Source organism: Meleagris gallopavo, chromosome 21, assembly GCF_000146605.3.
Source record: "Meleagris gallopavo isolate NT-WF06-2002-E0010 breed Aviagen turkey brand Nicholas breeding stock chromosome 21, Turkey_5.1, whole genome shotgun sequence".
Lineage (NCBI taxonomy): Eukaryota > Metazoa > Chordata > Aves > Galliformes > Phasianidae > Meleagris > Meleagris gallopavo.
In genome coordinates this window covers 959,750-983,207 of record NC_015031.2, presented here as the reverse complement: position 1 = coordinate 983,207, position 23,458 = coordinate 959,750, and the positions used below count along the sequence as shown (strand labels likewise).

Here is a 23,458-nt window from a genome sequence, read left to right as displayed (position 1 = left end):
GCGGATGTACCGCCTTTACGGGCGGCTTGTTCGCGTACACCATCGCTCTTTTGGAGAATAAATTTTTCTTATTACCCCACTCCTGGGGCAGTGCGAGGCCATCCTCTCCTGTCGCACTGCTGTTACCTGGGAGCAGAGGCTGATCCCACCACCTCGTTTTGGGGAGTTGTGGAGTGTTGATGTCTCCCCCGAGCTCCCTCCTCTTCTCCAGACTGAACCATCCCAGATCCCTCAGCTCCTCCTCGCAGCACCGTGTTCCAAACCCTGCACAGCCCCGTTTGCCTTCCCTGGCCGTGCTCCATATCTCAAAGTTGGGGATTTTCCATGTCAATAAGTGAACCACCTGAATTGAGACCTGGATGGTTGGTGGTGGTTATGCCATTGTGTTAGAAGTTCAGCTTAGATCTGTAAAATCAGTGGTTAATAAATACCCATTCTACAAACGTAACACTGGAAAAAGCTTGGCTGTGCCCTTAGTTTGAGGCAATGTGCTCCTGGCAGCTCCTTGCCTACACACAGGCTATCTTTCTATTTTTTCCCCGTTCTTTTAAGTCTTTATCACCTGCATTTGGGCTGCTGCCCACTTCCCAGGCTTTGTTGTGCCATCCTCTGTCACCACTGGCAGAGGGCAGTGAAGACGGCTGCTTTGTATGGCTGCAGGCTCTGAAATCACTGGATCCAATGCTGTCCGGAGAGTTATTTGGGAGTTTATTATGGTTCTTACAGTTGAGGCTCCCGGGCTGCCCCTGCTGGAGTGCCTTATTGCTTGAATTACAGCAGAGCAGGGAGGAGTTTTGCTGGCACAGGCAGGAAATGGTTAAGAGCCTTTCGTATCACCTGGGAAAGCGATTCTTTGATTTTTCAGAGGGCGCTAACATGCTGCACTCCGTGGGAAACAAAGGGAAGGAGATCAGCTTTAAGAGTTGGTCCTGGATTTTATTTTCAGCAGCAGCGTGTGAGAGCTGGATATTGATGTCCGAGAAATAAGGGATTCTGGGCTAAATATTCTTTTCTTCACTCAGAAGATGATCTGTGAAGTGGATCTGGTTCCAACTGGCACCTTGAGATAACTTCTTTCTGGTTGAGAGGTAAGAACAATACTCACAGCACTGACCCATTTTAAAATAGGGAATTCTTTGCTGAAGCTGTTCCACGGGCAGTGCAAGGAATGCACTCGGGAGTTAACAGCCGTAACAAGCCCACAACACTTTCCCTTTTCCTTTATGGTGTGTGTGCTCTGTTTGCTTGCATTCATTTCTGAGCTTAAGAACTGAGAGAACCCCAATGAACAGGGGAACATGCGACTGAGAGCTGCAGTAAGTGCTTCAGCAATGACAGGAGAGTTTATCTGTGTTAACGTACTTTTGCACTTGATGCATCTTATGTTGGTTTCTCTTCAAATGCTTCCTGAGCCTTGTTTCTTTATACTGCATTGCACTCACAAGGGTTTTTGTTTCAATGTGTGGGCTTTGCTAGCAAAGGGTACAGCTGCTGCCCTGTTCACGTGCTGAAACCAGAAGGACAGACTGCTTCTGGGGATGAAACACTGGGATACTACAGGTTCCATTAATTCTTAGCCTGTATATAGAGGACTAATGAGGTCTCCCCTTAAAAAGCAATACTGACTTTTTGTGTGTGCCACAAAAGCATCTGTTTTCACTAAAAGTTGACTTACTACAATGTGTATACTTCAGGCAATCACTGAGAGCAAGTGCCATATGAAGGGAAATACCCAATGGAGAGCCTTGCAGATTCTCCATTTACCTTGTAAATTCAGAACTGAAAGGGAATAGTACTCTCACTTATAGCAAGGTTAATTGCAGCATGTTCACTGAGGTATTTCTTACTGTCTGTTTCACGGAATTTGGGGATTTATTGAGCTTTTGGGGAGTACTGGTTTCATTTGCTTTGTTTCTGCTTTCAGTGAATACAGGCAGTACTGGCTGATGCAGGGGTTATTTCCCATTTTGATAAGCTGTGTAGTACAGTGGTGTAACCCTGCAGCCTGTGAGTGCTGTGATACAGATAAGCATCAGTCACTGCAAGAGTGGCCGTGCCAGTTATTCTGGCTATTGCTCAGTGTTCCCAGTTTCCTTCCCCCACGCTTTACACAGGCACTGATTTCTTCCTGTGAAGAAAAGGGAAGACTATAACCCTCTTGATTTGGTGGATGTCACCCCAGAAATGAAGAAAGGCAGCACTGGGACCATTTTCTTCCTGCAAATCGTATTCCTCATCACTGTGTTCTGTTCCTCGCATCAAGCAAAGCTTTTTATCATAGGTAGCTTCCATAAGAAGCTGTAGACTTTCAGTTTCTATCATAATATTCAGTTGCTATCTGTTCCCAGATTCTGCCTGGACAGGAAACTTATTGCCTTTTGGGCAACCCTATTGGATTAATATTGTGTTTGGGAAGCTACACCATGCTCTGCTCAACCCCATTTTGTTGCTCTGGATCTCAGGGTTGGGTGCCCTGGCAGCAACTGAAACAAATCACTACAGTTCAGTGACAGAAATCAAGTCTTGAAAGAAGTTATGCACAATTCACACTTATAAGCTGTGATAGTTAGTAAATACCTGGAGATGGTTGCACTTAAAAGACTACAAATCCAGATCTCCCTATTTGGCATCATTTCTCTTATACAAAAGTTCTTCTAAAATCCTGTTAAGTGTTTTTGCTTATGTTGGCAGTATCTCATGTTCACTTACACTATTTAGTGTGAAAATCTTTTTTATTTCTTTAGCAGGACCATCAATTAAAATGCAGTTTACATATCTTGGGAAAATTCGATATTCAAAAAATGTCTTTTCACTGAGTCAGAATGTACTTTTCCATGGAATAAAAACTCTGGAAAGGAAAGAAAGAAAAAAAGAAAAGCTATTGGAAACACTGAACAAATTATATTGTCATTTCAACCAGGTTATATAAGAAAGAATGAACTTCAAAGTAAAGGGCTCTGTTTTTTTTTTGTTGTATTTTGAGAAAATAAGTGCATTCTTCTGAAGCAGTTCAATTCTATCTGTTCAGCATTTTCCATATGGAGCTCTTTGAGAATGTTCTGTACTGGCCTGAACTCCAAGTTCCTATTTCACTAAATTGGCCGTTTTACGTTATGTGCTAGAAATGAGTTATGAAGTTTCTTCTCTTTTTGTCTCCAGCCATTGGGGTTTCTTCTTGGGTGAGCAGAAGAAGGGTTTTTGTCCAATATTCCACACTGTTTTGCAGTTCTACTGCTTTAACTGCTATTCCAATGATGAAAATACTTGCAGTAATCCTTTGGTTTTGAAGAAAACCGGACAAGAAAGAGCTTTGGAGTGGAACAGGTTAAAACATAATTGTGCTATTAGCTCTGCTGCAGCTTGCAGATTAGAGATCAAGTACTTGCTGGAGTAGTTACTGATGGTTCGGATGTTTCCACATGATGCTCTCCCTGTCAATATTACTGTGGTCACATTACACCATACTCCTACAGTGATTTTGTGGTTTTAAAACATTCCTTTCCCTCTAATTGAAAGCACTTTTATGTGCCAAGCAGAAGGACCTGAGCTCTGCTTAGCAGCACGCACTGAGACGTTGCCCGAATTATAGAGGAACAGTACTCAGAGTTGAGATTTGTTTTGCTCTCCTTGAAAGAAGCATTCCCCCAGGAGACAAGGGCTTACCCTGAGGATAAGGATTTGGTATTTTCCTGGATATCCTTCATAGGATAGGCTGGGGGTTGGAGCTTCATGATCCTTGAGGTCCTTTCCAACCCAAGCCATTCTATGATAGGATCATAAAATCACCAAGGTTGGAAAAGACCTCCAAGATCAGCCAGTCCAGCTCTCCCCTGTATGCCAATCCCTGAAGCACAGGGTCTTGTTCTGATGCCTTTCGGTGTGAATCATCCTTTTCTAGCACTATTAGCACCTTGCAGCATTAATTAAGCCAACCACTGTGGTCACAAAGAACAGACATGATCCTACCTCATGACATTTGTCCCTTCTCGGTACTAACCAGTGCTTTCCATTTTACTACAGATTATTTTCTAGCCCTCAAATCCCTACTTTGGGATCTCTCCACAGTCATCCCATTATCTTTCTTGAACTGTGTTGCTCCCGACTGGGCAGAAGACCTCAGCAGAAACTGTAACAGGCCCATGTGGAGGGAGAGGACTCCCAGATTGATCTCAGTGGTATCAGCAAGATGAATTTCCTCCTGAGCTTTCCTTCTCCACTCTGAGTTGTCCCAAGTTCTTGCTCTCAGCACTGGCAGGCATCTGTTTGCTTTGGTACCTGAGTTATCTGTTCTGTCCCTGCAAGTCAAAAAGAAAAGCTTCTATATCCACTTTGCCTCCTATTTCGCTATTTTTGGACAAAGGGCACATGCAAAGTAAGTGGAAAATGCTCAATGTGTTTGCAAGCCAATTTGTAGCTCAGCAAAAGAAAAGAAAGGGACAAGGTATTTTATAAAATACTGGAGGGCATTAATGCAACTTTCCAGTTTAAACCTAAACCTTTATTTTGGAATTGCTTAAGGAGAGATTGGAAGTCTGCCATGCTAGAGTAGCCTTACACTGTAGGAAACCAGTAATGCCTCAGTCTCTTCCTGACCTATATAATTCACAGGTACTTACTGGGTTGTGTGAGTCTGAGCTGTTAATTTTATAAAGCTTTTCTTTAAAAAAAAAAGAAAAATTTTACAGGCTGACTTCTTGTGCTCAAATATAGCCCCCTGAGGATTGCACAGTGCTGATTCCTACTATCATTTAACCCCAACTTTCAGCATTTGGTTTGCCTGGTATCCACAAACCCCTCATGGCAATAGAAATTGCATGTTTTTTTTTTTATGGTATGTAGTCAATTGCATTTAGAATGTAAGATTTACAAAAGGATATTGTGTAGGCGGCTTCAAAATTGAATTAATTTCACTTCAGAAGAAAAACCGCTGGAAAAAAAATTGTTCTAAATAGCTTTCATCGTTGTGCATTTATATGCCCAAGAGAAACGGGTAAATTCAGCTTAATTTCACTGCATATATTTATTCCTGGTATTTGTATAATTTCAGTGATTTAAGATCTCGTAATGTGATGGAATTCAGTAGATTGGTTGCCCAGGGAGTCATAAGTGATGGAAAAGCATTGAGTTGCATTTGATACAGTAAGGTTTTGCTGTGTGCTGTAGCTCTGTTTACAAGCAAAGCTTCCACTGAAGCATTTTGTATGAAGGCATAGTTGTACATACAGCAAAAACCTTTGCTGAGGAAGATTTTTCTCACCCTCCTTTACCTATGTAGCCATGAAAATGTCACTGGAATTCCTAGCCCTTAATGTAGCAATGTTTGATTTCAGGTGTGGCTGTCCTTGTAAACTGAAAAAAAATAAATATGTCTATCCGAGGCCTGAAGAAGAAACAACCAAAGACTTTTAAAGTCAAGATTATAACAGTGGATGCTGAGATGGAGTTCAGCTGTGAGGTAAGAGTCCCCATGAGAAACTCTTTTAATCTCATTTTCAGCTGGGAGGAATTGTTTGTCCCAACTGAAACTAAGACTATTCTACTCATTATGGCTCTCCAGATTGTTGGACAGCAGAAAGCACCACTGTAGAACAACATGGAAGAATCCAAATGTAGCAAGTGTTCAATTGATGGATGAGTTGGGCTGCATCAGATTCATTAATAAGATTAATTCCTAATCATCCAACAAAAGCAAAAAATATGCAAGTATTTAGAGAGGGGCAGTTAGAAAACTGATGTCTATTGGATCTGGCAATTCTAATGAGTTGAATGGCTTGTGGGGCATTTACCGTTTAGTTTATTAGGTCACTCAGACAGAGCACATAAATCACAGGCAGTGTGTTTCTGTGAATTATGGATTTAGAATACTTGCGGACAGAATTGTGAAAATAAAGAATTTGGAAATCTTTGTTCAGAGCTCAGAGTCCTTGTGAACAAATCCAGCTTGACATATTCCTTCCTTTGCTCTCTTTCCTTTCTCCCCAAGTACTCCTTTCTTTCTGGGTTGATTCCCTGCTTTCCACCCAAACAGTGCCCAAAAGTTTATTTTTTTGCCATTAAGTTTAGTGACCGATGATGCGATGAGACAAAATCATCTTTTAATATGTGGCCAGATAGAAGAAACAGATGTGCAGACTCTTCAGTGAAAAGTGAGATACTATGTGTGTGTACTTTGGGACATTTAATCAAAGTTTGTTTTCTGTATAGCTGGGATAGTAAATTACTCTCATTCTGCATCTCCTCCATTAAGTTGCTTTTTTTTTTTAAATACCAGATTAAAAAACAATCCAGACTAAACTATGCATTAAGTCCTACCCCTAGAAGACAAGCTCCTGCTCATTTATATCTGAATAGCATAAAGGCTTGGCTCGTTGCCACTGAAATAGCTGAGGTGTCTGAAAGATAGATTTGCTCTGATTGTTTGGCATTTCTGCTCTGTGCCCCTTTGATTTCCCCTGACCGACTCTCCAGACTCTCTAATTTGTCTAAAATGTAGAGTAAGATTTTTACAAATATTAATAAAACTTCACCATGTCCTCAGAGATCAGCAGTACAACCCTCATTCCCTCTGCTCATAAAGTACCCGATGCTGTGATTAAATGACTGCAGCTTTGAGCACGTGGAGGAAAAGGAGTAGAGCATTACAGCTATTGTGCCTTTGCTGTAGGCAGTTTTAGGTGTGTTTCACTGGAAAGCTAAAGATGTGATAACAGTTCTTGGGAGAAAAGAGAAATAATAATCTGGTTTGCCTGCCTAAAATACAGCAAGATCGTTCAAGATAAATCTGTTTTGCTTAATTTTCTTTTTCTCTTCCAGATGAAGTGGAAGGGGAAGGATTTGTTTGACCTGGTGTGCCGAGCACTTGGCTTAAGGGAGACTTGGTTCTTTGGCTTGCAGTACACAATGAAGGGAATGTGCACCTGGTTAAAGATGGACAAAAAGGTATACAAAACAGGAATAGTAACTTGCCATCTTCTGCTCTTGAAGGACTTCTTTGTCTTTCTTTTTTAAGCTCAAGACCTAAAGGAACAGGTTAAGTGACAACCCATAATTCTGGATGATATATGGATTTAGGACTGAATTTCATAGTGTTAATCAGCCTATTTGTACATAGTTTGGTCTGAAGTGTCACCCACCAATCACCACCACGTGCCCTTACTATTAAGGCTTTACTTCATTGCCTGCCCTTCTGAACTATGAACAGGTTGCATTAATCACATTACAGAGCAAAATCAGAAACCAGATAATGTTATTCTGAAATGTTTCTGTACTATTTTTGCTGCTGATTTTTGATTTTATCTTTAAACAGGTTTTAGATCAAGAAATCCCTAAGGAAGACCCAATTAGCTTTCATTTTTTGGCTAAATTCTACCCAGAGAAGGTAGAAGAGGAGCTGTTACAGGAAATTACCCAGCATTTGTTCTTTCTTCAGGTCAGGAATGTTTTTAAGCCTTGAAATCCTTCTATGTTCATCCTAGTCCCTTTGTATTATCTTTGATTTTGTTGGCTGCTCTTAATCTCAGAATGACTCTGCTGGTTTCAGTCGTATCATCGTCTCTGTAAATACCTCATTTTTATGAAATACAAACATCTCTCCTAGACACTATGGTTTTACATTCTGGTAAGCTAAGTGTTTGACTTCTGCAAGGGTTTTTGTTCTCATAATGGTTTCTTACTGTTTGTGCCAGAGAATGGGAGTTAAATTACTGGGACCTGCAGTTCTGTGTAAACAACTTTCTACACTGCAGTGCTATAATGGGATGGAAAGTGCCACCATAATAGTGGGGTAGCAAAGTCTTTGGCTACTGCAAACGAGAACAAACCCAAATACAGCAACCACAGATATAGAAATGAAGGAAAAAAGCTGCTTACCTTCAGAAGGCCTCAGGTATACAGGAATCTCCACCAAGATCACTTCACCACCACTGCCAACCCTTAAATGAGGTCTGGGAAGGGGTGGATCCTGGCTCCATGCCTTCCAGTCACTCAGGTGAATTGCTTGCACCTGAGCTCCCCTGGGTTGGCCCTGCCTTCCCACCAGGTGCTCAATCACTGGTTCAGGCTGTGACTTAGCAACTTTGGTGCCAATTCCACATCTTGATGCTTCATACTTGTTTAACTTCTAGTAGTCTTTATTCAAAATAGGAAAAAGTCCATTCTAGGCTGGACTGCCTGGAGGACTTTGTTTTTGAAGCTAATGGAGAGAAGGCTGCAAAACCAAACATTTTGGAGATGTTTATTCTGTACACTGATAAGGTTTCAAATGGGATAAGTAAAAGCAGATCAGTTACACAAATTAGTGACACAAAGCAGATTTTTACTAGACTTCTACGCTTACAGAGTACTGCCTCCAGTTGTCAGTCTGGGACTGAATTTCACCAGGTTTTCCCAAAGAGCTGTGGGTTCCCCATCCCTGGAGGTGCACAAGGCCCGGTTGATGGGGCCCTGGGCATCTTGATCTGATGGGGGGCAACCAGCCCATGACTGGGGTTGGGACGAGATGGGCTTTAAGATCCCTTCCAACTCAAGCCATTCTGTGTTAAGATATCTCCCCTAACTGGTCAATGGTGATTTAGTATCAAGTGAAACCCTCCTTTTTATTGGCTTTAAGAGTTGTTTTGAGGTCTGCATCAAGTGGTCTGCTGGGGCTGCAGCTAATGTTGAATGAAGAGAGTCTTGAAAGCTTGTCATCATCCTCTTAGATCTGCTTAGGTCTTAAGTAACCGTTCCCTAACCTAGTTCTTTCACAACAAGAAGGTCTTGAAAAGACCTGCTATTAACTTATGAACCTATGGAGTGCCTACACAAGCAATTATGGTGGCAGTTGTGAAGGTGAGGAAGAGGAAAGGAATGGTGATAAGCAGTACTGGACATTAAGGTTTTTTTACCCATATCAACTGCAGATGGAACAAGACTCATGACTGCAAACTATTCCGAAACTAAAACTCCCAACCTCCTAAAAACAGCCCAAGTGGTTACTGGGAGGTCTTGTTGTGTAAGACTATAGAAGGCATAACCACTAGAAAACAAGAACCTCCTAACTGTCCTTTGTAAGTACCATGGTGGGTTTTGCAAAATTAAAAATTTCCATGAAACAGAAGCCATCAGAAATAATAACAGTAACCCCATACATGCACCGATGCTCACAGCTTTGCAGAGGCAGCTTTCCTGTTTGCCACTGGCATTCCTTTTATCCCAGAAATTCAGTGTTCTATGACCTCCATAAAAGGTAGTTATCTATATAAATAAAGTAAATAATTAAAAAAAATAAAAATAAAGGTGCATCAGCCTAGAAGAGGGAAGCCATGCTGTGGCTAAAGAGCAGTAACCTCAGTTACCTGCAGCTGTAACAGTAGGTATACAGGCACTGAGTTTTGTATGGTCACTTGCTTTTTGCCCCAACATCTGTGCCTTCCAGCTTCTCTTCTGAATTTCTGAATTTTCTGGCTGTTGCAGTCTTCTACTGTGTTGCTTTGTTCTGGTATCTGTCAGCAGTATGTGTCTGTGCATGTAGATTGGACTATGGAATAAAGTCAGTCTGCATCTGTAAATAAACAATGTACGTACACTGGTTCCCTGAGGAGGATGCGCTAGTGAAGAAATGGGGAAATGCTGTTAATCCAGGGGTTAATACAGTAATTAAAACTTCATCTAGAACCCTTAACCATTTGGGGATTTGTTTTTTAAGCCAAGTTTGGAAAGGAATGAGAGGGGCAGAACTCTTTTCCTAGCCTTTTAATCCTGATTTCACTTTTCTCTTCTCTCCTTGAACCTGCCTCGACTAGCAGATGTACAATTAGCAAATTCTTCTCATTCCAAAGTAGAAAAACAAGACAGGAACAAATTGAAACTTGCAAAGTTTCCTGACTGTAAGAACTTCAGATCACACCTGGATGCTAACAGGAGAACATGTACTGACATCTGGATGCCTACAGATTGCCGTTCTCCTGTTTCAGATTTTGCATATTAATACAGCATAATGTCTTTTTGTCAAATCTGTGAATAAATGTAAATCTCTGCAGCTAAGTTTTCTTTAACAATTGGATAATTTGCTCCATTTACAAGGATGTTGTATTTATAGAATTGATTAAAACCAACAACAAAACGGCCCCAGACCAAAAGACCTCCAGACGGTTGCAGGGGATTTGTCTCAAGTCGTTCTCAATTCTGAAATGTATTATTTGCACCATGGAATATGAATGCTGGAGCTTTCCAATTTGGAAGAGGAGTGTTTTCATTCTTTCCATTTTAACAGCTTTGAAAGAATTTTCCCTCTGCTATAACTCAGGTTCATATATTGTGCTTACCAGAGACTGAATATAAAGAAAAACTTTCTTGATGGTTCATTTCAGTTCACGGTACCTCCAGTTCCTAAATGTGTCTGTAAAGGCAACTCAGTACTATCTCAAGTAATTTTTCTTCTTTGGAAATGTATAAGACTGCGCATTATGCAAAATTTTCTTATCTCTGTGCTCGTTAATGGGCCAAGGATGTTATATCTGAGAGGCAGATTTGGGAAGAGTAATTTCTTCTTCCTCCTTTGGGTTTCCAGGTAGAATTACCCGATGGATTTAAAATCAAGCAACCTTGTATGAACTGTTACTTCTGATTACGCTAGCACCATAGATTACTTACACAAAAAGAAAGCTAACAGACTCTCTACCACTTATACTGCTTTTATTTATAAGCCCTGTATTTATGTTGTGCATAGACCGCTGTAATTGAATAAATCTAATGCGCTGTGAGGCAGTTTTCCCTTTGTGGGGTGTCCTTTATTCCGTCCTTCTGGGAAGCTTGGAAAGATCCTCCTAATGCTTTTCAGTATAATGCGTCCGTTGCCATACAAAATGCAGCTGGACACAGCCCTTAGCAGTCCCATTTGGTTGGACCTGCCTGGGCCAGGTGACATCCAGAGGTCCCTTCTGACCTAAAACTTGGATATTTTTTGTGTTGCAAAGCTGCTTTTTATGTGTTTTCTAGCAAAGCTACTTTTTTGTGCTTATGGTTATGTAGCCCTTTGATGCTACTTTAGATGGCAAGTCAAATAGCTGCTTGGTATAGCACATTTAGTAGGATGGTTTTTAATATCTGAGTAGCTTCTGTATCATTGCTGAGTGCTGAAGGTAAAATCGTTACAGCTTCATTCTGGGTAATGAGTTGGTAATAAAAGGGAGCATGAGAAAGGTCCGCAATTCTACCTGTATGGAGAAACTAAAGCAAAAAGCTTAATGACATGAGACCTAAGAAATCCTCCACCGATTTATGAGAAAGGCTTTTTCCTCTCACTCTAAATTGAGCGATGTGATTGAAAATATAACAGTTCATAGAATCATTGAATATCCTGAGTCGGAACGGCCTCCCTGCATTAAGGTGGGAGATAGCCCACTGGCATTGCTGTGAACTTGGAATTAAGACACTTCAACTTCCTAAAGGTCTTAAATATGTGTGTGTGTGTGTATATATATATATATATATAATGTAATGCTAAGGTTTCCTGTGTTTCTGAATGTCACTTTATTGTTGCTGTTATCTCGTAATGGTGATAGCTGGTGCCAAGTTACAGTCTGGGCATGTCTGACTTCATTTCAGCCTGACGTAAGCCCTGACTTTGAGCTGCTTCTTTAACTTGCTCCTATTTTTTCCCTGATTTAGGTTAAGAAACAGATACTGGATGAGGAAATCTATTGTTCTCCAGAGGCAACAGTTTTACTGGCTTCTTATGCTGTTCAAGCCAAGGTTTGTGCATAGCTGTGCTCATATTTTAGCCAAACACATATAGAGTGTGATATGTAAAATGCTCAAGTGTTAGACTTTGCTGTTAAATTGGGTCATGCTGGGAGGCACAACTGCTGCTGGGAAAAAAAGCAATAGATGCCATTAGATTACCATTACAAGGATTTGGAGAAGAAATTAGTTTGCTGTTTTATGCTATGCTTTCATAGTTTTCTGGGATTTCTTTCGATCTAGCATTTTCATATAATTTTTCTCCCAGTTGGAGTTATCCCCTGTCATAAAAATGTCTATGGATTCAGAGATGCTGCTATCACAAGCAGTGGCAGGGCAGTATTCTTTAGCATCTTTCAGAGCGTAGTTACCTTTGTGTCACCAAGAGCCCATGGTGGGGAGGGGAGCCTGTTTTCTTGTCCTCACACTGTATGGGACAACCAAACCAAACTCTGTGTCATCAAACTGCAGCCGTCAAGTTCTTCAGCATTCTGTACCTAACAAGCTGAAGTGTCTTTTTTCTTTTCCCTTGGGACAGTATGGTGACTACGACCCAAACTTTCACGAGCCAGGCTTTCTTGCCCATGATGAACTTTTACCCAAAAGGGTAAGTCTGTATTATGTATAGAACCAAAATCTGCATCTCCCCTTTGCTGTGGAGCAGGTGCAGCTTTGGGTCTAACTAGAGCAATAGGAACTGATTGTTTGCCTTGAATGTGGCGAAATGGCTGAGCTGTGAACTCACTGCTGCATTCACAATGCCTGGGGGAGGCAGCACATGTATTTGTGTCTCCAAAAGGAAATCTGCCTCCTTCCTTCCTCCGTAGGTCCTCAGGCAATATCAGCTGACAGCAGAGATGTGGGAAGAAAAGATTACTGCTTGGTATGCTGAGCATAGGGGTATTGCCAGGTATGGAATAATTTCATTTTTTGGAAATCCTGTATTGATCAGTAATGACTTCTTTGAAGCCTTCAGTGAAATTTGGTTTTTGTAACTGAGCAAAGAGATACTGGGTTGCAGGCTATGCTGCTAGGAGCCTTGCTTCTTAAGAAAGGGGAAAAAATCCATTCCCCCAGGGTAAAAGTATCATTGCACATAGGGCACCATGTGCTTGTAAACTGGACTAGCTTTGAAGCTGAGAGCTTTCACAGAGCTTCACAACCTAAGAATCTAAAATCTGATGTATTTTATACCTTGTAAAATAAATAATAACAGTAATAAAAATGATGATTCAAAAAGGTGTCAGCATACTTAGGAGGGTACCACAGCACTACGGGCATCGAGCCATAGTTCCAGGACTGAATTTTGGTGCTACTCCATGTGGATGTTCAGCTGCTTCTAGCACATTCAGAGTACCTGGAAATTCAATTAAACATGAGGTGGGAGCTACTGGCACCAGAGGCAGCCTGTCCTATTATTTCAGTTCAGTTTTTCGTTGGCTCTTCTAGATTAGCACTATCTTTCCTGAATATTTTCCTGAAGACTTGATGCCTCACTTTGGAGGGAGAACTACAGTGAGTGGAGAGGCTTAGCTCCTTTGGACTCTGCCCAAAGCACTGTTTAGAATTTCTCAACCAGCTTTGCTTCCCGAAGGGAATATAAGGAAAGCAGTGGTAGAGGAGGACTACCAAGTGATGATGCTGGAGTGGCAAAACTAACCCACAAGGATAAGACTGGACTTGAATTTTAGTAAAGACTGCACTATATGTGACTCAGATCAAAATAGATACAGCTTTGTCTTCTGTAGAGATGGTGTTTTTATTATCCCTTTTCTGTTGAGAGTAAGACAGTGAAATTAAAGAAAGTACAAAGGACTAGAATTGCTGTTCTTTTTTGAAGTGGGAAATATACTGTCAGTTAGGACAGAAAGATTGGACACAAGTGTAATCATCGCCTTATTCTCTAGGGATGAAGCTGAGATGAACTACCTGAAAATTGCCCAAGACTTGGAAATGTACGGTGTCAATTATTTTCCTATTGCTGTAAGTGCTGTATTTGAGCAGTTTGCAATTGCTGTAGGTGATGGTAGTGCTGTTCTAAAATCCTTCAGGGAGTCTGGAGCTGGGATTCCCGAGTTCTGCTGTTCTCTGCTGTAGGGAGGCTGTGTAGCGATTGTCTTCATTTGATTTGCTTGCCTGCTGATAGAGTAGGTGGATACAACAGCAAAGGTTCTGCTCTGTGATTGCACTAAGTTCTTGAATAACTCTGAGTGTGTAATGGGAAGAAGGAGAAATAAACAAGGTTTGAGCTGCTTTATTCAATTGGATTTGGCTAAAAGTGGCAGCGTTCATCATCTGTATTGTAGAAACAGTCATTTCCTAAAAATAAAAATAAATATGGGTGTATTAGAAAAGCGTGGTTCTTTTCTGTGGTTGTTAATGTCACCAGAAGGAGTGCTTATTAATATCTGTTGTTTTTCAGCAAAATAAAAACCATACTGATCTCCTGCTCGGAGTTGATGCCAAAGGTATTCATATCTACAGCATTAATAACAGGTTCTCTCCAAATAAATCGTTTGAGTGGAGTGCTATCAGAAACATTTCCTATAGTGAGAAGGAGGTAGGCTGGATCTGATATATTATTCTTTTAATATGGGTGAGGGTGTGGACTGGGATTCTTGGAACAGGCTGAAAGCAGTCTCTGTTTAAATAATTTGGGGGAGGGGGAAAATCCTAGGGAGCTTTGTTACGAAAACTAACAGACTTGTCCTTGTGATGTGCTGCGTAATCTCAGTTCCCCGAAGAGCCCAGGGCTGCTCTCAGCTCTCTAGAGAGAGCCCACTTTTCTGGTTCCTTCCCTGCTGCTTGTCCTTTGCAAAACAAGTTGGTCTCCATAAAAGATAGATATGAATGTCACCGTGGCTGACTTCAGTTATCTCAGTGGGGATTAGATGATCCATAAAGACATAATGCCATTTTTGCATGCTGAAGTTATCCCTGTAAATGAGGTCTGAAGCACACTGGCAAGCGGAGGCATGCAGGGAGATGTACACGTTTCTCTGCCTGAATTTTTCCAGTTTATCAGTGCATGGTTTCAGCCTTCAGCACTGCCCTTCCATTACAATTCCACTGAGATTTCAGAGCCCATCTTCTACTTGTAGAAAGCATGGTGGGAAATGAGTGAAATTTGGAGTTCTTTCAAACCGTGTGGCTACATGGAAGGCTGTAATCAGAAAAACAAAACCTGAAATTCACATCAGCACCAGCATACCTGGAATTTGCCAGCCAAAGGACAGCATGGTCTTTTTCTTTCTTTCTTTGGGCCTCCTGAAAAACAAAACAACAACTCAAAAAAACAGGATGAGATCTGCTGTCCGGACTGATGCGTGCATAAAACAGGCAAAGCAGCCTACAGGAGAGCTCTATCTTTGAAGAATTTCATTTCCTCGACTTTAAATTTCCCCTCTGGTCTGTGAATAACTTCCTATTGTTGGGGAATTGGGCAGCCCTCTGTTAAAGCTCTGCGTTATTTGTTACCCCGTTCACAGCCCTGCTCCTTGCAAGGCAGAGCACTCCATCAGTTGTTACCTGCAGGCTGAAACGAGCTGTAGTACGTTAAGATCTTGGTGACTCAGAGGGCTTGAAATTATACGCTGCATTGCAAATGAATTACAGGAATAGAGTGCTAACTCATGAGTCACAGAGAGAAGGATCTTAAAGAATGGGGCTGTTTTTTATTATGCAGCCAAACCCAGCGCAGCATGCAAAGTAAAACAGCGCACACTGACCTGGCGGCGTGAAAAACCTTTTATCTCTTCTGGAAACAGCTTGGGAGATACGAGTGAAAATGTGAGAAAGCAGGAGCTCTAGTACTGCTATCTCATGGTCAGAAGAACAAATCCTTCAGGCCTTTGTGATATGCTTTGTTTGCACCTGAAATGGTTGGGATTCAGATTGGGGTTTGACATCTGCCTTACTTTATACCCAGAAGTCAGATTCCTAGCAATGCATTCTGTTTTTCCTGTTAGCCAGTGTGTGTTCCAGTGTTCTCAGTACAGTTTGCAAGGCACAGGTGGTACTATTATGAAAAATATCATCCAAACTGGCATCAGATGTGGCTCTGTGGGAGGCTTTATCTTCCAAAATGCCTGTATAAAGAGAGCAGCCCTGGTTCTGATTCTTGTGAGCAAAGCACTTGGAATCACTCTCCCTGTGTTTGTGGCATAAATCACTGCTTCCCTGGAGAGAAATGGAGATGGGCAAAAGTTTGCATTAGTATTAATAGCTTCAGCTTTGTTTTTCCTCCTTTTCACTGCTTCCTCTCATTTTTTTTCCCTTCTATCTGAACAGTTAACCATTAAACCTCTTGACAAAAAAGCAGAAGTCTTCAAGTTCTTTTCCTCTCAGCTCAAGGTAAACAAATTGGTAAGTGTCCTGTTTTCCTCCTCTAAAACTGGGCTGGCAATACTGAGCTTGTAAACCTGTGCAGAGGCCAGGGAGCATTGAATTTCAGCACATGTTTTCCATAGGATTCTTCTGTCTGGGAAGGCAGGGTGTGTATGGTTGTCTTCTCTCTGTGTTGGCAGAGAAGGTGTTGGGTGAAAAGTGAGATACGAAGGAAGGCCCAAATTGCAAAGGGAAATGCAGGTAAAGGAAGGGGGGGGTAAGGGGTGTAGTACATGTGGCACTGAGGGATGTTTAGTGGGCATGGGTGGGGATGGGTTGATGGTTGGACTTGGGGATCTTAGAGGTCTTTTCCAACCTTTGTGGTTCTATGAAAGGGGCAAAAACCACTGCAGCATCGGCCTATCTGACTCCTGGTGGGTACTTAATTGACTTCTGCATCTCTATTTCTGAGAGAAGCAACAAGGAGAGAGTCCTAATCAGCTGGTTCATTCTGTCATCCCTGGCTGCTTCCTAGCACAGCCAGAGTGGCTGGACCATTTCTCATTGAGCTTCTGGAGGGGCCATCACAGGTGACCGTTCCCACACAGCTATCTCTTGGCCTGGACCCATTGCCTGTTCTTTTTCAGGAAGCTGAAACCAGACAGGGATGAAGGATGGAAAGAGAGCCCCTCAAGCTGTTATGAACTTGTCTAAACTATTGCAAATCTAGGTATCAGCCTGCCCTGGATGTCACTTTCTTTGGAAGGGAAGCAACTGTCAGCGCTTGTGCTGGAGTGAGAAATGTCAGATTCTGTCCTGTCAGGCTGCTGTGGGGCTCTTTTTCCCCCTGGATGGGGTACAATTATGTCACAGTCACATTTTCTTTTCTTTTTGATCCAGATTCTGCAGTTGTGCATTGGAAACCACGACCTATTTATGAGGAGAAGAAAAGTGGATTCAATAGAAATTCAGCAAATGAAAGCACAAGCTAGGGAAGAAAAGGCCAGAAAAAAGGTACATTTTCTGCTCCTCTGTTACTGAAAATGCTGATTATTATTCCAGCTGGTGCCCTCGCTGTCCATACATTGCATCAATATCTGTGTAGGAGGTGAAAAAACACAGAAGAATTAAGCGTGGGAACAGCTCTGTGTGTGTATGCAGCATCTGAAGATGTAAGTGATGTTTGTGAAACAAACTAGGTGATCAGAAAGGTTTGAGGTACACAGCAGATCGATCCAAGCATTCTCCCAGCAGTCTGAAATAACTGGTGTTACCAGTTAGTGGAGTTCATTTCTGCTGAAAGTGTAAGTAGCTTCAGCACTGCATCTCTGCTGAATGTCAGCTCACCAGCTTGAGAGCAGTCCGTCCTCCGTTAGATTAGTTTCTTATGCTGCCTCAGGCCCAGATGCGACTCTGCTGCAAACCCACAAATGTGGTATTTCTCTTTCCAGATGGAGAATCAAAGGCTGGCCAGAGAGAAGCAGCTCCGAGAAGAAGCTGAGCGAGCCAAAGAAGAGCTGGAAAGGCGACTTTTCCAGCTGGAAGACGAAGCCAGGCAGGCCAATGAGGCCCTGGTGAGTAGAACGCCAGCTGAATATTCCTGTGCTTGAAGGGCTTTCTTGGTTTGTGAGCTCTTTTCTAGAAGTTGTGGTTTACACAAAGCTGGAGAGTTTCTGAAGGAAGTAACGTTGTGGGCTGAAAGTGGAAGAAGAGGGCTTGGTGTATGTTGCATTTGGCATTGACAGCTGAAGGGATCAACGTCTGTCAATTTTTGGTTGATGTCTCTGTCCATCTCAGAACAAGTCTCCTTGCTGTGTAGAGATGAGAGGCAGGACAGAAGATAAGAGATTCTGGAGCAGTGGAGTAATACCAAACCGTTCAACTGTTTTTACTTTAAGGGTTAACATTTTTATCCCTTGACCTGTTGACAAAAACATCTTCTTCCTGATTGACTTCAAGGATGAAATTGAAGATGCTAGGCAAGGTAACTACAACAAATTGTTTCCTCTTAGCTTCGATCCCAGGAAGCTGCAGAGCTGCTGGCTGAGAAAGCTCAGATTGCAGAAGAAGAGGCGAAACTGCTGGCCCAGAATGCTGCAGAAGCAGAGCAAGAGCGACAGAGGTTGGAGATAACAGCTCTGAAAACTAAGGAGGAGAAACGCCTGATGGAGCAAAAGATGCGGGAGGCAGAATTGATAGCAGTGAAGCTGGTGAAGGAGTCTGACCGGAGGTTAGATTTGCTCGAGTTGGAATTGTGTGGTCCCTCCTGAGTTGCCTAAATGGAGGGAGTGCTATTTTAGTCAAATCAGGAGTGTGGGGGTGAGAGTGCAGCAGGGAGGGACTTTTCCCAAGGTCTGTTGTGCTCTGTCTCTATACTGAAAATCACCAACGATTCATGTCAGAATACTTGTTTTGCAGAGCCAAGGAAGCGGAGCATCTGAAACAAGATCTGCATGAAGCCAGAGAGGCTGAACGGAAAGCAAAGCAAAAACTCTTGGACATAACCAGGCTCAATTATCCTGTAAGTTTCTGTTCTGGGCACCACTTTATCTTGGGAGATAATCAGATATTGATTGCATGTTTGTAGCCTCATCAAAGTAGGCTGTGTCACGTTCCATCTAGCTGTGGGACAAACACCTACAGGACCAGCTGCTGATTGAACACAGTGTAGCTGCAATTGAAGTTATATTTGTTCAGTGCATTGAGTCTGGAAGACTCGTCTGGAAGACGAGACAAATATTAAAAAGCAAAACCAATACCAACAAAAACTGAACCAAACAAAACCAAAACCAGTTATTAACAACCAGGTGTTGTTTGTAACTGGGAAGCAGAGATGGTCTTGCCTGCATTCGTGCCTGATGCTGACTCTGTGCCATCTCAGTCAGGCAGTATGTTGTGAAGTGGTTGTACTGAGCCAGCTGTGTTGTCCTGACATGTGAATTGCACGTGAGTGTCTTCAGGCAAAGCAAGAAGGTAATGCTAGGGCTGTGTGCCCCTAGTTGATCTGCTTCACTCCTGCTGAGAATGAATTCCCATTCTGAGCTAGAAATAAGAAACACTGCAGTCCAGATATTTCTCTGCATTTGGATCTGGCTTGTGGACTGTGGCAGTTCATGTGGGGCCACTCAGGTAGATGGAAAGGGCTTCAGGAACATTTGTTTCTCATAACCCATGGTACTTCACGGAATGGCTCAGCACGGCACTCTTGAAGAAGCTGGTGAGAAATCCAAAGTCAGATCTTACCAACAGTGCTTGTTTTGGCTCTTTCAGCACATGGTCAAGTACCCACACTACTTGCCAACTGACACCAGAGATGCCAACTTTGACAAAGGGTCCATCAAGCTGGATTTGAAGGACATTGACCTCAAGAGACTGTCCTTTGAGATAGAGCGAGAGAGGTATCAGTATGCTTGTGGTGTAAATAAAGAAGAATATATTAACTGTGGAAAGTACAGAAAAGAAAAATTCTTTGGGAATCAGCAGGTCATATCCTTAACACCTCAGGACAGTCTTCTTGTTGTAGGTATGACTGGAGGTCTTTTACTGAACTGGTGCAGGTTATGTCTGTGTAAGACTTGCTGTTTTACACACAGAAAGAGTTTCATGGTGGCATCAAATCATGACAGGTCCAGAACCCTCTTGTCTTAAAGACTATTATGTCAAGCACAAAGTAGTTTGTTTGAGTAACAGCAAATTAGAGGACAGAAGTTTCCCTCTAGTGTTAGATTGTGGTATTGGTGTGATTCACAGGCTTTTCCTCTTGGTCTAGAGGGAAATTCTTGGTTAGAAAGTGAATACTGAGGGGTTGAAGTGAACTTCCTTCTCACTGGAGCAGAGAAGTGAGGCTGACATGTAACAGACTTATATATATATATATAGGCAAAATTAAGCAAAGATCTCCTCCCCTTCTTATCTCATTATTGAGCTTTGTTGTGCTAGTAAGTTTTTTGTCTCTGATGTGTGGCCTACAGGCTAGATTACTTAGAAAAGAGCAAAAAATTTGAAGATCGACTGAAAGAACTGAAGTCTGAAATTCATGCTTTGAAACTAGAAGAAAAACAGTCTGGGCTTTACTCTCACTGGAATGAAGTATTGGGATCCTTGGATCGCTCCTTAGGAAATGTATGTAACCTAAATTCCTGCCACTTCTTTAAGCATAGTGTAGTCTCTTGTGGTTTGCATCACATTCTCATTCATGTGCTTTGTGGCTGCTATTAATCTGTTGTAAAAGTCTTGGCTTTCTTTTTAATTCGAGCAGCAAAGAACTAAACTCAGATTTTGGTCAGAAGCTTCTTGTTTTATACACAAACACACTTCCTGAACCAGGGCAAGGATAAGGGCTGTCTTTGCTTTCCCATGTTGTTCCATATATATAATAAAAGTGACCCTGAGTAAATTGTTTCAAAGAGAAGGGAGGATGGAAAAACTGAGGGAGGATGACCTATATTCTCTGGCAATGCATTTTATGTTCTTTTTGGCTTAATAAATGTTGATGTAGAGAGGGCATTAAATTTCCACGTGCTCTTTTCTTTTAAAGATCCCATCGTGGATGAAAACCTTTGAAACTGGCGATTCATCAGATATAAATCTTCATGGGCCTTTCCCTGCTTACTCGTTAAATCCTACAAGCAGCTGGCCTTGTACCAACAAAATCCAACACACGGTGCCAGTGCAAAAGTCATCTTTTCAAACCAATTCCTTGATTGCCAACAGTGTGGGCACAGGAACCAGAAAACAGATTGTAAAGGTAAGCAGATACGAAAATTCCCAAATATTGATCAGAGGTTTAGAGTTCAGAGTAGTAAAGTGTGGTTGGCTTTATAGAATCATAGAATCATAGAATTGCTCAGGTTGGAAAACACCTTCAAGATCATCAAGTCTGACCACAAACAGTTCCACAAATGGGACTCTCTCTGCCTCTCAAACAACAGGTCACAAAGCATGGCTGTTCCACAAGTGTGGAGGTCCTTCGGTGAAGCACCACTCTATAACTTCAAGGCCACCTGTTTTTTCTCCCTTATAATCAAAGCTGGAATACAAAATTTTAAGTCTTGGTAAATGAAAGCGATGTCCATGTGCAGTAGAATTTGTTAAATTTTATTTATATCAGCCAGGCTTGGAAATGAGGATGTGCTCTGAGAGAACTTAGAACAAGAGTCCCATAGAAATAATGAATTTGGTCTTACAGAATAAAGTCAACCCATTTTTCTTCTTGGCTGGAGTGAAGAATAGTTGCAGTGTGTTCAAGAAGAACTGTAGGAATGTACAGTCCTGTGCAACTGGAAAGAAGTCAGCTTTCTCCCGGCAATGCTAATTGTGTGAAATATTGGGAGTAAAGAAACCCTGATGTTTTTTAATAAACAAAACTGGGGGTTCTCAGGATCAATTAGAGGTTGTAGCATATAACCTTCAAGATCTGAACCTTTGGGGTTGTGTGCTTAAAACTAGAAGGAAAACAGATCAGTGTAGCAACAACTGAGAAAGCTGTTCTTTCTATTGCAAATAACAAACAAATGTTTTAAGACTAACCTGACCCCACGCAAGGCTAAGGCAAATAGATCTGTTTCAAGAGGGAAGATAAAGCCATCAGAAGGCATCTTGTAAAGGACTCTGGTCAGATAAAAGGAAAAATTGGACCAAGGCAAAGTAGGTTTTGTTTCAGTAGGAGTTCAGAGGGGAACTAATTTTTCCCATTTGCTTTGCATGTAGGTTCAGCAGCATGACTCAGATGTGATCTACATTTGAAGAGCCTCGTTTCCTTACCAGACTGGTGGAACCTGATGGCATCTGTTTGGCTGCCACAAAATGCACCCACATGAGAACACTGGTGCAGCTCTGTCTCCTGACAGCCATCAGCATAGAGATGTGGTTCTATAGGTAGCAGTGCCATTTGGCTTCCAAGCAGGTCGCATGAGCTGGGAGCACTAAAACTGCCAGTGTAAAATGGCTCATGGCTTTGGGTACAGTGGTAACCATACACCCAAAGGAGCATTGTTTACTTTTTAATGCACTTTTGATAAAACACTTTATACTTCTAAGCCTTCCTCCCCTAGGTAATTCTACACACTGACTTACCAAGATGGTTCTTTTTGTGTAGAAGGGATGCTAGGTGTCAGGGAGACATTTGGGATGAGAAGAAAAATTGTCCATCAGCTTGGTGTTCATCCACAATAGATTAATTCTGGTTTGGGTCCTGTCCATGGGACATGACTCTTACAGAACTACTCAACCTTGTAGTGTTTGCAGGCCAAATATTTTCCTTTTCTTTCCCAAATGTTTCTCTGTTCACTTAATTGATTTTCATTTCTCTGTGAGAAATCTCAGTGTGTAATTCCAGATGTAGAATTGGACATCTTCAAATACCTCTAGTTCCTGGGGGAATCCATTGTTTGGAATGCAAAGCTTCTGTTCTCTCTACATTTCCAACTAGATTGAACACTTTCTGTTGCTTCCCGCTTCAGCAAACTTTGCATACATTAACTTGTTTCCCAGTTCGGTGTGACACAGCTTCCAAACGAGACAAAGACAAAAGATGTCAGTGATGTCTGCTAAAGTTGGACTTGCTTCTGATGGAGAGGTGCATGCAGCAAAATGTCTGCCTTATTAGGAAAACCTGCTCATATTTTCTCATTTTGTGTGTGCTTAAGTGTCTCTTTCACCAATAAATCTTCAGTCTGAGGACTGTGGGGAAGCAGGCGATACGCAGCTGTAGCTAACGTAGTAGCACAGTTGAGCATGTGAGACATGGTGTAAAAAATAGATGCTAATGGTAAATATCTAGTTCCAAAAGCTAAGACTAGAGAAAATACATGAAATAAAAAGCTTCAATTTTCACTTGCTGGTAACAGCTTTGAACTGAGTGGTGTGTCAATATTGCAACAGCATTAACAAGGCAACTTGCAAGAACAAACATGCAAATCCCCTCTGTATACATCTACAACAAGCTGAGCACAGTGGGGGAGTGGGGGATAGCATCTGTAGCCAGCTCTCTGCTCAGACTTCTAACAGTCATGACAGTTACATGGCAAGATACACATAACTGCTATCTGCAACCCTGTCCTGCTGTCTTTTCTGCTAGCCTTAAGAGTGGCTGCTGCTGCTGGCAGGAGGAGGGAAGAGTGATGGGAAGCTTAGAGTGGTTTGAGTTGGAAGGGCCCTTAAAGGCCATCTGGTCCCATTCCCTGCAGTGCACAGGGACACCCACAGCTCCATCGGTGCTCAGAGCCCCTCCAGCCTGACCCTGGGGGTCTGCAGGGATGGGGCCCCCCATCACAGCCCTGGGCAGGGCCTCTCTGCCCTTTCTGTAAACAAGTTCGTCCTTATATCCAGTCTAAATCTCTTCATGGCTCTGATATTTTTACAGGTTATTGCATACATAATTTCTGATTGATTTGGGGAAAAGCCTTCCACA

The 23,458-nt window shown here is 42.0% G+C and overlaps 1 protein-coding gene across 1 annotated transcript; it reads left to right on the top strand.

Moving 5' to 3' along the window:
• The first annotated feature begins 15 nt into the window (after positions 1-15).
• On the top strand, positions 16-23,260 carry LOC100549590 (merlin-like). The gene is made up of 18 exons (XM_003211731.4): positions 16-1,088; positions 5,331-5,455; positions 6,814-6,939; positions 7,307-7,429; positions 11,650-11,733; positions 12,260-12,328; positions 12,549-12,631; positions 13,629-13,704; positions 14,144-14,281; positions 16,012-16,086; positions 16,948-17,061; positions 17,499-17,621; positions 18,060-18,277; positions 18,466-18,568; positions 19,318-19,445; positions 20,019-20,169; positions 20,585-20,794; positions 21,757-23,260. The coding sequence occupies exons 2-18, from the start codon at positions 5,366-5,368 to the stop codon at positions 21,790-21,792; spliced, it is 1,947 nt and encodes a 648-aa protein (XP_003211779.2). The 5' UTR covers positions 16-1,088; positions 5,331-5,365; the 3' UTR covers positions 21,793-23,260.
• Positions 23,261-23,458: the final 198 nt, after the last annotated feature.